The 14584-nt window shown below is 47.5% G+C and overlaps 1 protein-coding gene across 2 annotated transcripts in view; it reads right to left on the minus strand.

The window, feature by feature from the left end:
- Positions 1 to 2948: 2948 nt before the first annotated feature.
- Positions 2949 to 14584, minus strand: part of aqr (aquarius intron-binding spliceosomal factor) — a 58900-nt gene continuing 47264 nt past the window's right edge. For both annotated transcript variants that reach the window (XM_055863495.1, XM_055863496.1), the window contains exons 32-35: positions 11229 to 11314; positions 6420 to 6594; positions 5255 to 5368; positions 2949 to 3490 (exon numbers count right to left, since the gene is read on the minus strand). In XM_055863495.1, coding sequence (XP_055719470.1) covers positions 3182 to 3490; positions 5255 to 5368; positions 6420 to 6594; positions 11229 to 11314 — 684 coding nt within the window. In that variant the 3' untranslated portion in view covers positions 2949 to 3181. The remainder of the gene's footprint in view (positions 3491 to 5254; positions 5369 to 6419; positions 6595 to 11228; positions 11315 to 14584) is intronic.

Here is a 14584-nt window from a genome sequence, read left to right on the forward strand (position 1 = left end):
CATAATCCCATCTATACATCGCCCATACAAATATCAATGGCTCCCAGACTTCAGATCAGATGCCCAGTGTATCGGGTCCTATCTATGGTGATTCAATCAGAGGATATAAACTCTGACACTCCCATCTGTAATTGGAGATGATCAGATTGAATGCGCCGGGCCAGTTGATGTGGATGTACTTAACACTCCCCGCTATCACCACGGTCCCTACCCGCTGGGGTCAACAGGGAGTCTACACCTACCCTACAGAAGATTTAGTGGACCTGACACTGCTCAAAGTGGCAGTGGACAGCAAGCACTAAGGATTCATTTGCAGTCCGTGTATATAACACTCATTGGTCTTTAACTGCAGACGCAAAAATTATAAACTTACATTGTATTCAATCTGTGGTCGTATCTAAAAGGAAAATCTTCCAAGAGCTCAGTAGCTGAAGTAGGAACTGTCAGACTGACTTGTTCAAAAGCCAACGATCAGATCGATTAGTAAGGCTGTTTCAGTTTTATGAGGTATTGTACACTTTCCTCCCCACTTCCTTGTCTGTTCTGTGTAATATCCTGTTTTAGCAAGACAGACCGTGTGATGAGATCAGCTGCACTGGTTAATCTCGAGGTTGTCTCGTGCTTCAGGGAATGCCCTTCAGTGTATTAAAAACATGAGACAATATTAGCATTCCAAAAACACCACTTTTCCCAGGATTCATTGACTATTTCAACAATTTAGGATAGAATGAGCAATAAAAAGTTGCTTTCATATTTTGAAGCAATATGAAAACATTTAACCATGCCTGAAGAAAAACATCCTGAGAACAGAAAAGTACAGAAATCACAGCATCAAATCTCTAACAGTTTACCGTCATACCTTTTTGTCTTTTAAATTCACCTTCTACAAAGACCCTTAAAAGACGTAGAGAAGTGCAGTCACAGTACTTCCTCTGCACACAGACAAATGCATATAGTACTGTTATACTGCATGCAGTTAGTGATAGTGACACATCAACCAATGGCAGTTAACGGTTAACAAGTAAAAAGCCATTAAGCTATGCGAAGTAGAGCTATGTAAAGTCATATTGTGGAGAGTACCTGTGGAGTGAGTATAAAAGACATGTTCACCTTCAGATGTGGGAAGTTTGACAGTTCTTTGAGAAAGTGCGAGCCTGTTTTTCCTCCTTGCCTGTGGAATGGATATCCCCCTGTCTCAGTTTAGTTCCTGCTTGGAGCTGCCAAAGCCAAGTAAAGTCAGTCTGTATGAGTGGCCTCTTCCTCCCAGTTAACGCTAATTTACTGCAACAAGGTAGGCTCTGCTAGGGGAAACTGAATGCCAGGGAGGACAGCTCGAGATAAAGATAATTGGTAATTTGTTTTCTAGAGGGAGGCTATGACACAATGTGTGCTTTCATGGAGCGGTTGCTCAATAAAAAAAAATCATGGTTGTTGTAAGTTTAAAAAGTTTGTTGCACTGCACATGCAGAACCAATGCAGAGAAGAATCGGGGGATTTATGGGACAAGTCTAGATGTAAAGGGATATTTATCATACAAATAATTGAATTAATTAACCCTGTAATTGTTTATGGATTATGATTTAAACTGTGTACAAAACATTAGGAACACATTCCTAATATTGAGTACCCCTTTTGGCCTCAGAACAGCCTCATTAAATCGGGACATGGACCATAAGGTGTCAAAAGCGTTCCACAGGGATACTGGCCCTTGTTGACTCTAATGCTCCCCACATTTGTGTCATGTTGGCTGGATGTCCTTTGGGTGGTGGACCATTCTTGATACACACGGGAAACTGTTGAACGCGAAAGACCCAGCAGCGTTGCAGTTCTTGACACACTCAAACCGGTGCACCTGGCACCATAACCTGTTCAAAAGGCACACATTTTTTGTCTTGCCCATTCACCTTCTGAATGGCACACATACACAATCAATGTCTCAAGGCTTAAAAACCCTTCTTTAACCGGTCTCCTCCTCTTCATATACACTGATTGAAGTAGATTTAACAAGTGAGATCAATAAGGGATGATAGACTGACTATGTCATGGAAAGAGCAGGTGTTCCTAATGTTTTGTACACTCAGTGTTTTACTGACACATAAGAGATATCTATTCTAGGCTGACTAGAGTACATTTGCTTTCATGTCGCAGAGGCTTTGAAATCCAAAATGTTTTTTTTTGGAATGTCTAAACAGCCTTTGAAGATGACACCTGTACACTGAAACAAAACTGTATAATCGTGTTACATACATTGCTCTCAGTGATAACCATTTCCCTGAACCTAAGCAATACGTGTTCTCTAGCTTGGCTTCGTTCAGGTCTGTTGAACCACCACGACCGTACTGTGACATGAGCAGCTATCGTAACGGTTTTGATCAGGGCCGTCACACTATGGATGCGATCTCTCCTCTCAGACAGTGGGGGTGTAGCTTGGGGAGGGTTACAGGCTAGCCTGACGTATGTAACAGCTAGTTAACCTCTGGTGCATGATAATGCCTAAATTCCCAGTCTGTGTTGCGAGCCTGCAGGTTGTGGCCTCATCACACTACCAGGACCAATGAGGCCAGAAATGGGATTCAGGGCAGGGTAGGCTCTAATCCACCACCAAAATCTCAGTGAACTGTGTCCATTTGTTTCCAAATATGGATATGGACACTGATGATTTGAGCGGAGTTGTGAGTGATACACTATGTCTGATGTACCGGCTTCTCTCCCCCCATGGCTTCATGTGCACGGTGACTGACCTATAAATCCAGCTTAGCGGCAGCTTGTCCCAACGCTATTGGGCGAGCCAATCAGATTGACAGATGACAGTGACGTTGTCTGAGGGCGGGGCAGAACGGTAGTGTGTAGATTGGAAGAGTAACATGATAGGGAGATTTGAAATGGGATGGCTGGGTGTCTGGGAGTGTGTCTGCAAATGTTTGTAGAAAATTAAACTCAATACTGCATTCACATTGAGAAGTATTTTACTAAAAAAGTATCGATTACAAAACAGACCATTTCGGAAAATCGAATTAAACATTATCCTCAAGGCTTCAAGACATGTTCACGGCTTCAGTAGAAAAAGAATTCTAAAACAGGATAATCATTTTTAGCTCCAACCTCTTTTCTAAGGGACAGTCCAGTTCTGGCCCCATCTATGGCCAGATAAAGCAGTGCAGAGGCCCACAGAGAAGCCCCGCTAAGGTGCTTCCGCTTCGTCACTCTCCTCTCCATCACTGTCGCTATCTCGGCCAGGGTGCTCTGGCATTTTGGGGTGCTCCTCTTGCACCTTCTCTGGTGTCTCCTGGGGGGTCTTCTCTGTGCCGGTCTCCCCTGAGGGCTCCTGCTCCATCGGGGTCTCTTCCTGGTTCTCCACTTCAACTGGGGTCTCTTCCTGGTTCTCCACTTCAACTGGGGTCTCTTCCTGGTTCTCCACTTCAACTGGGGGCTCGGCTTGGTCCTCCTCTGCCTGGGTCTGCCGAGGGGGAGGCAGGAGCTTCTGCTGTTGCTGGGCATGGAAGAGAACACAGGGAAAGAGAGGAAGGTAAGAAATGTGGGTGTCACCATATCATTCCTACATTTATTAAAATGTTCATATCTTGAATTCATGACAAAATATCTCGTAGACAAGACGCTAACAGATTTTCTATGCTGTACAAAGGAAACAATTTCTATCACTGCTCGTCTCACCCCCCCCCCCCTCTTTCCTCCTGTCTCCATCGCTTTTGCCCTCATTCCTTCCTTCCCTTGCGCTCTCTGGTTGAGGACAGAATCTGTACACATGCCTTAGGGACAGGTTAGGGAGGGGCACGTCTCCCTGTTATGTTTGGAAAACAAAAGTTCGCTCTCCACTGCAGCCCTGCCACTTTAGGCGGGGGATGAGAGAGGGGTGGAGTAGCTTAGCGTCACCCGTTATCACCCCTCCCCCTCCTTTATCCTCCACTCCCCAGGGTGTCAAACAAAAGAATGCACTGCTCTTTTAATTAAAACTCATTCTGGTTCCCTCATCTAAAATGTTAGGCTCGGCATGTAGAACTAAAACAATTCTCTTACATCTGACCTATTTCCACCACTGCATTAAAGTTCTACAAAATACAGACCCTAAAAACAGATGAGAGATAATGATACTTAAGACCTGGATGAATTACTGTAAGAGGTTGTATTGAAACAGGTGTGTTTGTGAGAACCAGTATTTACCGGTCTCAGGTGTGGGTAAATAAACTGATAGGTGACATTGGAGAAGCTAGGTGCATCTTTCACTGCTGGACTATTATCCTGCACTCAGTCAGGATAATAGGGGGAGCTAGCCTAGTCTTTCCAATTCCTGGTGTATGGTGTACTATGGTAGTTACCCGCCTGTCTGTACTGCCGGGTGCAGTGAGGTCACCCGTTACCCGCCTGTCTGTACTGCCGGGTGCAGTGAGGTCACCCGTTACCCGCCTGTCTGTACTGCCGGGTGCAGTGAGGTCACCCGTTACCCGCCTGTCTGTACTGCCGGGTGCAGTGAGGTCACCCGTTACCCGCCTGTCTGTACTGCCGGGTGCAGTGAGGTCACCCGTTACCCGCCTGTCTGTACTGCCGGGTGCAGTGAGGTCACCCGTTACCCGCCTGTCTGTACTGCCGGGTGCAGTGAGGTCACCCGTTACCCGCCTGTCTGTACTGCCGGGTGCAGTGAGGTCACCCGTTACCCGTCTGTCTGTACTGCTGGGTGCAGTGAGGTCACTCGTTACCCGCCTGTCTGTACTGCCGGGTGCAGTGAGGTCACTCGTTACCCGCCTGTCTGTACTGCCGGGTGCAGTGAGGTCACCCGTTACCCGCCTGTCTGTACTGCCGGGTGCAGTGAGGTCAGTAGTTACATGTCTGCCTGTACTGCCGGGTGCAGTGAGTTCAGTAGTTACATGTCTGCCTGTATTGCCGGGTGCAGTGAGGTCAGTAGTTACATGTCTGCCTGTACTGCCGGGTGCAGTGAGGTCAGTAGTTACATGTCTGTCTGTACTGCTGGGTGCAGTGAGGTCAGTAGTTACATGTCTGTCTGTACTGCTGGGTGCAGTGAGGTCAGTAGTTACATGTCTGTCTGTACTGCTGGGTGCAGTGAGCTCAGTAGTTACATGTCTGTCTGTACTGCTGGGTGCAGTGAGGTCAGTAGTTACCTGTCTGTACTGCTGGGTGCAGTGAGGTCAGTAGTTACATGTCTGTCTGTACTGCTGGGTGCAGTGAGGTCAGTAGTTACATGTCTGTCTGTACTGCTGGGTGCAGTGAGGTCAGTAGTTACCTGTCTGTACTGCTGGGTGCTCTGGATCATGTGTATGTACATGTTGTAGACCAGGTTGGCCATCTCCGGCATGTTCTTGATCACCTGGTCGGGCTGGGACGAACGAGGCTCTCTCTGGAGAAGGGAGAGAGATGGTTTACCGTTTATTCATTTCTCCCTTCAGTCCTCTTCAAATCGATTAGTTTAGACCACTTACTATTAATGTGCCTACAGTGTGAGAGTAAGATACCAAGAGGGAGTGAGAGGCAGAGAAAAGGAATATGCAAATAGGAAGAGAGCCTGGTGGGTGAGTTGAATATTCTCTCAGCTGCATTAATGCCACCTAAACATAAGTACTATGCTGGCATTGCAGCGGTCCACTGGGCTGTGTGTGTGTGAGCAGAGAGCTACCGCATTGCATAATAAGACTGCCCACTAGGCACAGATGTCAATTCAACGTCTATTCCACATTGATTCAACCAGTGGGCGCGCAGTAAACCAAATCACGTTTCACCATCTCATGCTATCAAGGGCAACTAAGCATAGACAAACTGAATATTACATGATTTCTCTATGTGCTTTACAACAGGTCCCAAATAAGTGTTATTATATTGTCCATAACGAGTAAGGCTCGGAGAGGGATGGGAAAGATTCCAAATCATTGGTTCTGAGGAGAAAGTGGAGCGTCCGGGACTGGACTCTTTCTGATAGGTCAAGGGGGGCACATGTGCGCCCCTAGAAGAACTGTCCCCCCGGGAACTGGAGCTCTTGTGTCAGTGTGTGTACGCCGTCTAGCAATATCCTGGAGGGGGTATGGGTTGGAGTAGACTGGCTATCTGGTGACCTTTGGGGGTTAATAACAGACTGTTCCCCCCTGTCTGTCACAGTCCACCTTTACCTGAATGGTGTTAACTGACTGGGCCGGTGGGTATAAGAGGCTGGATAGAACGAGAGGGGGAATTCAGACAGGCAGGATTAGGCTGCAGTGGGGATGAAGGGGCATGTACTATGCAGGAGCTGGAAAGGGTACGGCATAGAAATGTCTGAGAGAAAGTGTTTGAGTCAAAGTGTTTTGCGTGTAGTTGTGCATGAGCCTGATAGTATGCATGTCATACAACACATATTCAAGCTTGCATGTGTGTATTTGTTTGTCTCTGTGTGTGATTGTGCAAGTGTGTATACTCACAGGCTGTCCCTGTGTGTAGTATTCATTGGGTCTGATGTGGAGCTTCATGGGTCTGGCAGTGAGCTGGTTGAAGGCAGGAGTCAGTTCAAAGCAGTTCTGGAACAGACTGACCCGTCCAAAGATGTAGAGGCCAAGTCTGGACCTGGACATGGCTACTACCAACCGTCTCACATCCCTGTGGAGGGAGGGGGGGGGGGGGGGGGGGGGGGGGTGAGAGAGAAATGACATTTTAGACCACTTAGCGCATTTAGCCTATAAATCACAAGCTTATACACTATCTACACAGCCCTTCCACTCCCAAAGCAAGTGGGTGAGAAAAATATTGGAAAGGAGCAAAAGGGACAGAGATGAGAGCAGGACTAGAGAGTTTTAAAAAAAAGATACGGCGGTGAAGGTGAGGAGAAATACACAAAGAGAGAGGGAGGGGCGGATGGCGAGAGGAGAAAAAGCAAAGGGCAAGGAACGAGAGGGAGAGAAAAAACAGCAGGAGGAGCAACAGACAAAAGAAATGGGCAGAGGGGCGAGGAGATAGGCTACTTTCTTTCCAGACAGTGGAATGAAAGGATTAGCAGGAGGAAAAGGGGAGTCTGGAATCTTCTCCGTTTCCCTGGCTGTAATACAGCCGTGCCGTAGTGGCGTGTTTAATAACATATTGTTTACTGCTATACTCTGCTAGTCCTGGTCCCCAGGGAGGAGCCAGTGACATTATGGGATAGATACATGCCTCATTTATCTAAGCAGCCATGATAAGACAGCGCACATTAGCAGCACAATATTTCATTCTAATTTCAACTTCTGGACTATATGGGTAAAAGCAGGGAACCAAATGTTCACAATGGGCTGCTGGTTAACCATTATGTTACAACAGCAGGTTTATCTATTGTAGTCAGACCTTAGCGAGGCAGTAGTTCAACCAAGACAAAGGCAGGTAGTTCCAGTCCAAGTTACAGGTAGAAAAATCGAATGACTGTATAACAGCTGACTGTAATACCTTCTCCAGCTCCACTAATGTGGATCCTGTCAACATGGGCCGAGGTGAAGGCTTTTGCGTGGGAAGGAAGAAGATTGCTCTGGCTTATTCAAGGAGCTCTGGTGAAAACCTTTGTCTCCGTGTGCAAAAGCGCTACACACAAAACGTACATTCATACGCAGACAAGACGTGGAATGAACACAAGTAGACCACGAGATGACTCTACACTTGTGTGTTTGTATGGTGTGCTGTGTTAAACTGTGTGTGAGCGTACTAGTGTGTGTGTGTGTAGTAATCTCCTTAATTAACAAAGCAACAACAAGTGAAGAATGTGGACCATGGAAAAGCTACCTAAAAACACATCACTGCCACAGAAACAAACCACAAGAGCAGCGCTCCAATCAGCAAAGAGCCTGACGAGAGGAGCCAATCAGAAGCAGGGTAGGGGACGCCCACCTGGGTGGTTCCTTGACATAAGCAGCCACGTAGAGGGGCAGTGAGTCTGTCTGTGCCTGTCGAGGTGTGTCGGTCTCCCTGCATGTCTACTCTCTGGTGTGTGTGTGTGTTTCTGTGAACATTTGTGTATACCTGCACATGTGTGCTGTTGTGCGCCTGTCAGAGTGTGTCTGCGTCTGACCCGGTGTGTGTGTGTGTGTCCCAGTACATGCGTGCGTGTGATCCTGTCAAAGTGCGTCTGTCTATGTATGTGTCCCAGTGTGTCTCTCAGTGGGAGGGCTTCTCCTAGACTGTCAGATCGAGGGGTCAGCTTGTCATACGGTCAGTTGCATGGCAGCGGGCTGCTATGAGCAGAGTGAAGCGAGGCAATTCCGCAGCGTGGGAGAGACAGCAGGGGGAATTTCCCATGAATCCCTGCTTTCCCACCCATTCAGAAAGGCCACATATATATGAATTAAGTTAGCACAATCAGTCACAGAGATCCTCTCTAGCTTGATGTATTTCTATACTCAAAACAGACAAGTAGGCAATGTTGTAATTGAAGTGGTCGTTTGAGAATTCATAGGGCCATGTTCAACAGTGGTTTAATGTCTATCATAGTATAAAGTAGACAGCCATTCAAAAAGAACACTTGCAATGTCGCATTGATGAAACGCTCATGTCTTGCAGTTACAATACAGCATTTCCTCTCCCCTTCAGTAGATAACTCTAGGTCATAATAGAGGTGTTTTAAAACCCACTCCACATATAAAGAGACAGAGAATGAAATGGGAATTAGGCAGAAGTGTGTAATCTCCTGTGTGAGACAAGATTAAATGGGAGATAGGCGAGAGGAGTGCATGCATGGGTGCCGACAACATGACAAACTGGCGACTCTCCCTGGCCCACACGCACCACTTCATCACCAGCCCATCAATCTACTCCTTTATCAGACACACAGAGAAAAGGGAGTTTAAGTGTTTTTTTGGCCCTGGATTTATACACTTGCTGCTAAACTAGAAGAGGCTTCAAAAGAGAGGATGGCTTATTCATCCAGCCAAAGCTCCATTTGGAGACTTCAATTTCGGTCGGCCGTGTCGCGGCTCCAATGGGGTAGGCCTTCATCCATAAAAACACATTACACCAGCACACCCACCACTATATATCACAAGCAGAGGGAGAGTATGTGTGCGCGTGGCCTGGTACAGAGAACTAAAATACTGTGGCAGTGTTTTGCCTGGTGTTTAATATGCAGCGTATTAAGGAAGAGGGGCTCGTCGGTATCTCACAGCAGCCTGGAAATGAAAGGTGTTTTCACTAGGTATCAATTCAGAGAGAGCGAGAGGAGGATAGAGGGAGAAAGGAAGGAGAGAAAGGGGAAGGAGAGAAAGGGGAAAGAGAGAAAGGGGAAAGAGAGAAAGGGGAAAGAGAGAAAGAGAGGGAGAGAAAGAGAGGGAGAGAAAGAGAGGGAGAGAAAGAGAGGGAGAGAAAGAGAGGGAGAGAAAGAGAGGGAGAGAAAGAGAGTGAGAGAAAGAGAGGAAGAGAAAGGAAGGAGAGAAAGGAAGGAGAGAAAGAGAGGGATGGAGAGAGAAAGGAAGAGAGGAATGAGAGAGAAAGGAAGAGAGGAATGGAGAGAGAAGGGGAGAAAGGAAGGAGAGAGAAGGGGAGAAAGGAAGGGGAGAAAGGGAGAAAGGAAGGAGAGAGAAGGGGAGAAAGGAAGGGGAGAAAGGAAGGAGAGAAAGGGGAAGGAGAGAAAGGGGAAGGAGAGAAAGGGGAAGGAGAGAAAGGGGAAGGAGAGAAAGGGGAAGGAGAGAAAGAGAGGGAGAGAAAGAGAGGGAGAGAAAGAGAGGGAGAGAAAGAGAGGGAGAGAAAGAGAGGGAGAGAAAGGAAGGAGAGAAAGAGAGGGAGAGAAAGAGAGGGAGAGAAAGAGAGGGAGAGAAAGAGAGGGAGAGAAAGAGAGGGAGAGAAAGAGAGGAAGAGAAAGGAAGGAGAGAAAGGAAGGAGAGAAAGGAAGGAGAGAAAGAGAGGGATGGAGAGAGAAAGGAAGAGAGAGAAAGGAAGAAGAGAAAGAGAGGGATGGAGAGAGAAAGGAAGAGAGGAATGGAGAGAGAAAGGAAGAGAGGAATGGAGAGAGAAAGGAAGAGAGGAATGGAGAGAGAAGGGGAGAAAGGAAGGAGAGAGAAGGGGAGAAAGGAAGGGGAGAAAGGGAGAAAGGAAGGGGAGAAAGGGAGAAAGGAAGGAGAGAGAAGGGGAGAAAGGAAGGGGAGAAAGGAAGGGGAGAAAGGGGAAGGAGAGAAAGGGGAAGGAGAGAAAGGGGAAGGAGAGAAAGGGGAAGGAGAGAAAGGGGAAGGAGAGAAAGAGAGGGAGAGAAAGAGAGGGAGAGAAAGAGGAAGGAGAGAAAGGGGAAGGAGAGAAAGAGAGGGAGAGAAAGAGAGGGAGAGAAAGAGAGGGAGAGAAAGAGAGGGAGAGAAAGAGAGGGAGAGAAAGAGAGGGAGAGAAAGAGAGGGACGGAGAGAGAAAGGAAGAGAGAAAGGAAGGAGAAAGAGAGGGACGGAGAGAGAAAGGAAGAGAGGGACGGAGAGAGAAAGGAAGAGAGGGACGGAGAGAGAAAGGAAGAGAGGGACGGAGAGAGAAAGGAAGAGAGGGACGGAGAGAGAAAGGAAGAGAGGGACGGAGAGAGAAAGGAAGAGAGGGACGGAGAGAGAAAGGAAGAGAGGGACGGAGAGAGAAAGGAAGAGAGGGACGGAGAGAGAAAGGAAGAGAGGGACGGAGAGAGAAAGGAAGAGAGGGACGGAGAGAGAAAGGAAGAGAGGGACGGAGAGAGAAAGGAAGAGAGGGACGGAGAGAGAAAGGAAGAGAGGGATGAGAGAGAAAGGAAGAGAACAAGAGTAAAAGTAGATGTGAAAAGGGAAGCGAAAGAGTAAGAGAGGGATAGAGACAGGGAGACTGACAAAGATGGTAAGAAAGAAAGAGTTTGAGATAAAGAGCAGAAAAGACAACTTAACACAGGCGAGTGGTTACCAACAGGGCTCTCTGAACCTGTAATAGGCTGTTTTACAAAAACCCTTTGATGGTAAAGCTGCTCTTTGTTCGATACTCTCACCCCAATCATCTTCACACAATGCTGCAGCTGAACTTAACAAAAAATGGTTAGTGCGACTGCACGCTCTCCTTTTTTTACCTCCTCAAAAGCTGACTTCATCCACCCTGTGCGTGACATGAGAAATAAGTCTGCAAAGACCTAACCAACTTTTAGAAAACTCCACATTTATTCATACCAGGAGACTTTAAAAAGACCTATTCAAAAAATAAAATAAATAAATAAGCTCCTCTGGGGGGTAAAGTGACTGGTGTGGTGGATTTCTGCATGTGTTAAAGTGTGTGTTGTGTGGTAAAGTGCCTACCTCAGATGTCCCACAGCTCTGGTGCGGACCAGTGACAGGATGATGTAGTCATTCTGCTGACCCTGAAACCTGTCCACCGTCGTCACCTAAAGAGGAACACACACATCCATTATTTAACACACGTCTTTAAATCAGGCCAATACCCGCAAGGCCGCGGGCCCGATGGTATTCCAGGGTGCGTTCTCAGAACAGCTGGCAGGTATATCCAAAGTAATTTCCAACCTTCACTTGTCCCAGTCTGTAACCCCCACGTTAAGATGTCCACCATCATTCCTGCTCCCAAGAACTCTAAGGCTTCATGCCACAATGACTACCGCCCTGTAGCACTCACATCTGTGATCATGAAGTGCTTTGAGAGGCGTGTTATGCCACACATCAACTCCATCATCCCAGACACACTAGACCCAGTCCGATTCGCATACCGCCCCAGCAGATCCATAGGCGACAATCTCAATTGCACTCCACACTGCCCTCACTCACCTAGATAAGAGGAATGCCTATGTGAGAATGCTGTTCATTGACTACAGCTCAGCATTCAACTCCAAGCTCGTCACCAAGCTCAGGACCCTGGGACTGAACACCTGCAACCTGGAATTCCTGACGGGCCAACCCCAGGTGGTGTGGGTAGGCAACATCACCTCCACCACGCTGACCCTCAACACGGGGGCCCCACAGGGGTGTGTGCCTAGTCCCCTCCTGTACTCTCTGTACAGCCAAGACTGCGTGGTCACACATGACTCCAACGCCATCATCAAGTTTGCTGACGACACGAAGGTGGTAGGCCTAATCACCGGCGACGATGAGACAGCCTACAGGGAGGAGGTCAGTGATCTGGCAGTGTGGGACCGGAACAACAACCTCTCCCTCAACGTCAGTAAGACTAAGGAGACCACAGGAAACAGGGGGGGGGGGGGGGGGGGCATGCCCCGATCCACATCAGCGGGCCGGGAGCCTCAAGTTCCTTGGTGTCCAAATCACTTAGTGGTCCAAACATGTGCACAGTCGTGAAGGAGGAGCAACAGTACTTTTCCCCCTCAGGAGGTTGAAATGGTTTGGCATGGGCCCTTAAATCCTCAAAAAGTTCCACAGCTGCACCATTAAGAGAATCTTGACTGGCTGCATCACACCTTGGTATGGCAATAGCACCGCCCTCGATCGCATGGTGCTACACAGGGTGGTGTGGACAGCCCAGTACATCACTGGGCCAAGCTCCTTGCTAGGAAAGACCTCTATTTTTCAGGTGGTGTGAAAGGAAGAAACCGGAAAATCATTAAAGACTCCAACCACCCAAGCCATGGACTGTTCTCTCTCTGCTTCCACATGGCAAGCGGTACCGGTGCATCAAGTCTGACACTAACAGGCTCCTGAACAGCTTTCATCCCCATGCCATAAGACCACTAAATAGATACACAGACTGAGTTGACCTTTCTATTTTATTCTTATGTATGTCTCTATGCACAGTCACAGGGCCCTACACACTAAGCACACGGATACTCCAACACACATACAAACACTCACTCCATTTCCTCACACACATACTGACTCTACACACTCACTCATCATATACACTGCTGCTACCCTGTTTATCATACATCCTGATGCCTAGTCACCTTACCCCATACATATCTACCTCTATCGATCCAGTACCCCCCCCCCTGCACATCGTAAATGTGGTACTGGAACTGACCCTGTATATAGTGTGCTTACTTACTTTATCATGTTCTTATTTCTTATGTTTATATATTGTGTGTTTTTGTTCTGAGGTTAGAGCTGGCAAGAAAGGCATCTTACGGTATCTGTGCATGTGACATTAAAACAGGAAACAACCTGCAAAGTGCTAGCGCTGCGGTGGCTGGTGTGTTCTGCAGTAGATTAGTGAATGAGTGCATGTGTGTGTTGAGGATGGCTGGATTTAGTTCCGATGTTTACGAGCGAGAGTGTGAGCTGAGCTCCCACCCTAAAAATCCAGAGAGCAGCGGATCTTCTTACGGAGGCGGGAATGCTGTGTGTTGTTCCTGCTGTAATCATGCTGGGCCACATGGAGAGGCAGGGGGGTGTAATACGGTTTAGAGGGGCCCAGCCCAGGGTGTTTACCTACAGTACCCAGGCTGCTTACCTGGCCCTCACAGACTCAGGGTGACAACACACACACAATTTATGGCTGTTAAAGGAGGGAAATAGCCGGGATTTCTGAAGCCGAGGAATCGCGTGTCAGGCGAGTTGCTTTATCCCCGCCAATCCTGTCCTTATAAGAAGCACATTTCAAAGAATTCCTTTTCCTTGCAGTGAGGAAACAAGCTGATTTTGGGAGGCTTTATTGTCAGCCTTACGCAATAGTGTTGCATACAGTATCTAATAGGTTGAGCTGTTCAATAAAGTAGTTAATGACGACTTCAGTTTATATAGTTAGACCCAGGCTGTCTCAATCAAACCCCTCATCCATCAACCTACGCTTTGCGCATTGCAGACAGTTCAAGACCTTACCAGTGAACCATTCATGTTGATGAAGGGTCTAGGTGGTGAAGAATGCTAGATAGGTATCCCAGTAGCAAGAGACTGGTCTCTTCCATTCTCCTGAGTGGATCAATACGCCAGAGGGAAGAGAAGAGCCATAGAGCTTCAGAACAGAAACAGCATTAAATAAATCATCCTATTGTAGGCTTTTCTTTTGGTTTAATGCACTATTCATTGACTTGGGAGTCCCATAAGCCAAACCCCCCGAGTCCCCTTATGGGAGAAAGGAAGGCCAGGGAAAGAGGGAGGTAGAAAACCAGGAAGTGGACCAAAATTGATTTAGATCTCCCTGTTGCTATAAAGAACAGGTGCAGCACCAGAAGCAACAATGTCACTTTTACCACAGCGTGAGACTTCGAGATGTCTCTGTTCAGACACTATGGCCAGTCGCTCTCAGGACCTCCCACCCACGTACCGGCCTACTGTTACCCCACAACACCCACCCACCCAATGGCATAGCCTAGTGGAAACTGAAGGGGGAAAATATGCTGTGCAATTTCAGCCAAAATGCTTCACCATATTTTCCAGCGCAGAGCAACGGCTGAAACCTTTTATTTTTAGCTCTGGGAGAGAGAGGGGGCTAGATAGATTTCCCCAGGGCTTTTGCATTGTGTTAAGTTATTTATGTGAAATCTTCCAGGGAGGGAATTGCAGAGGTCATGACTTCATGGCAAGCAGCCCGGCACACATCCAAGGGTAGTGGGATCTGTTCTAGTGTGTACACACACACACACACTAGAATCCCTGACAGAAGACACCGACCAGAAAGAAAAAAAACACTTGCTCTCTTTCTCATTACTGTCATACTGAATCTCAGCAGATGGTCACCTGATTCAAATATT

The sequence above is a fragment of the Salvelinus fontinalis genome, chromosome 15, assembly GCF_029448725.1.
Source record: "Salvelinus fontinalis isolate EN_2023a chromosome 15, ASM2944872v1, whole genome shotgun sequence".
NCBI lineage: Eukaryota > Metazoa > Chordata > Actinopteri > Salmoniformes > Salmonidae > Salvelinus > Salvelinus fontinalis.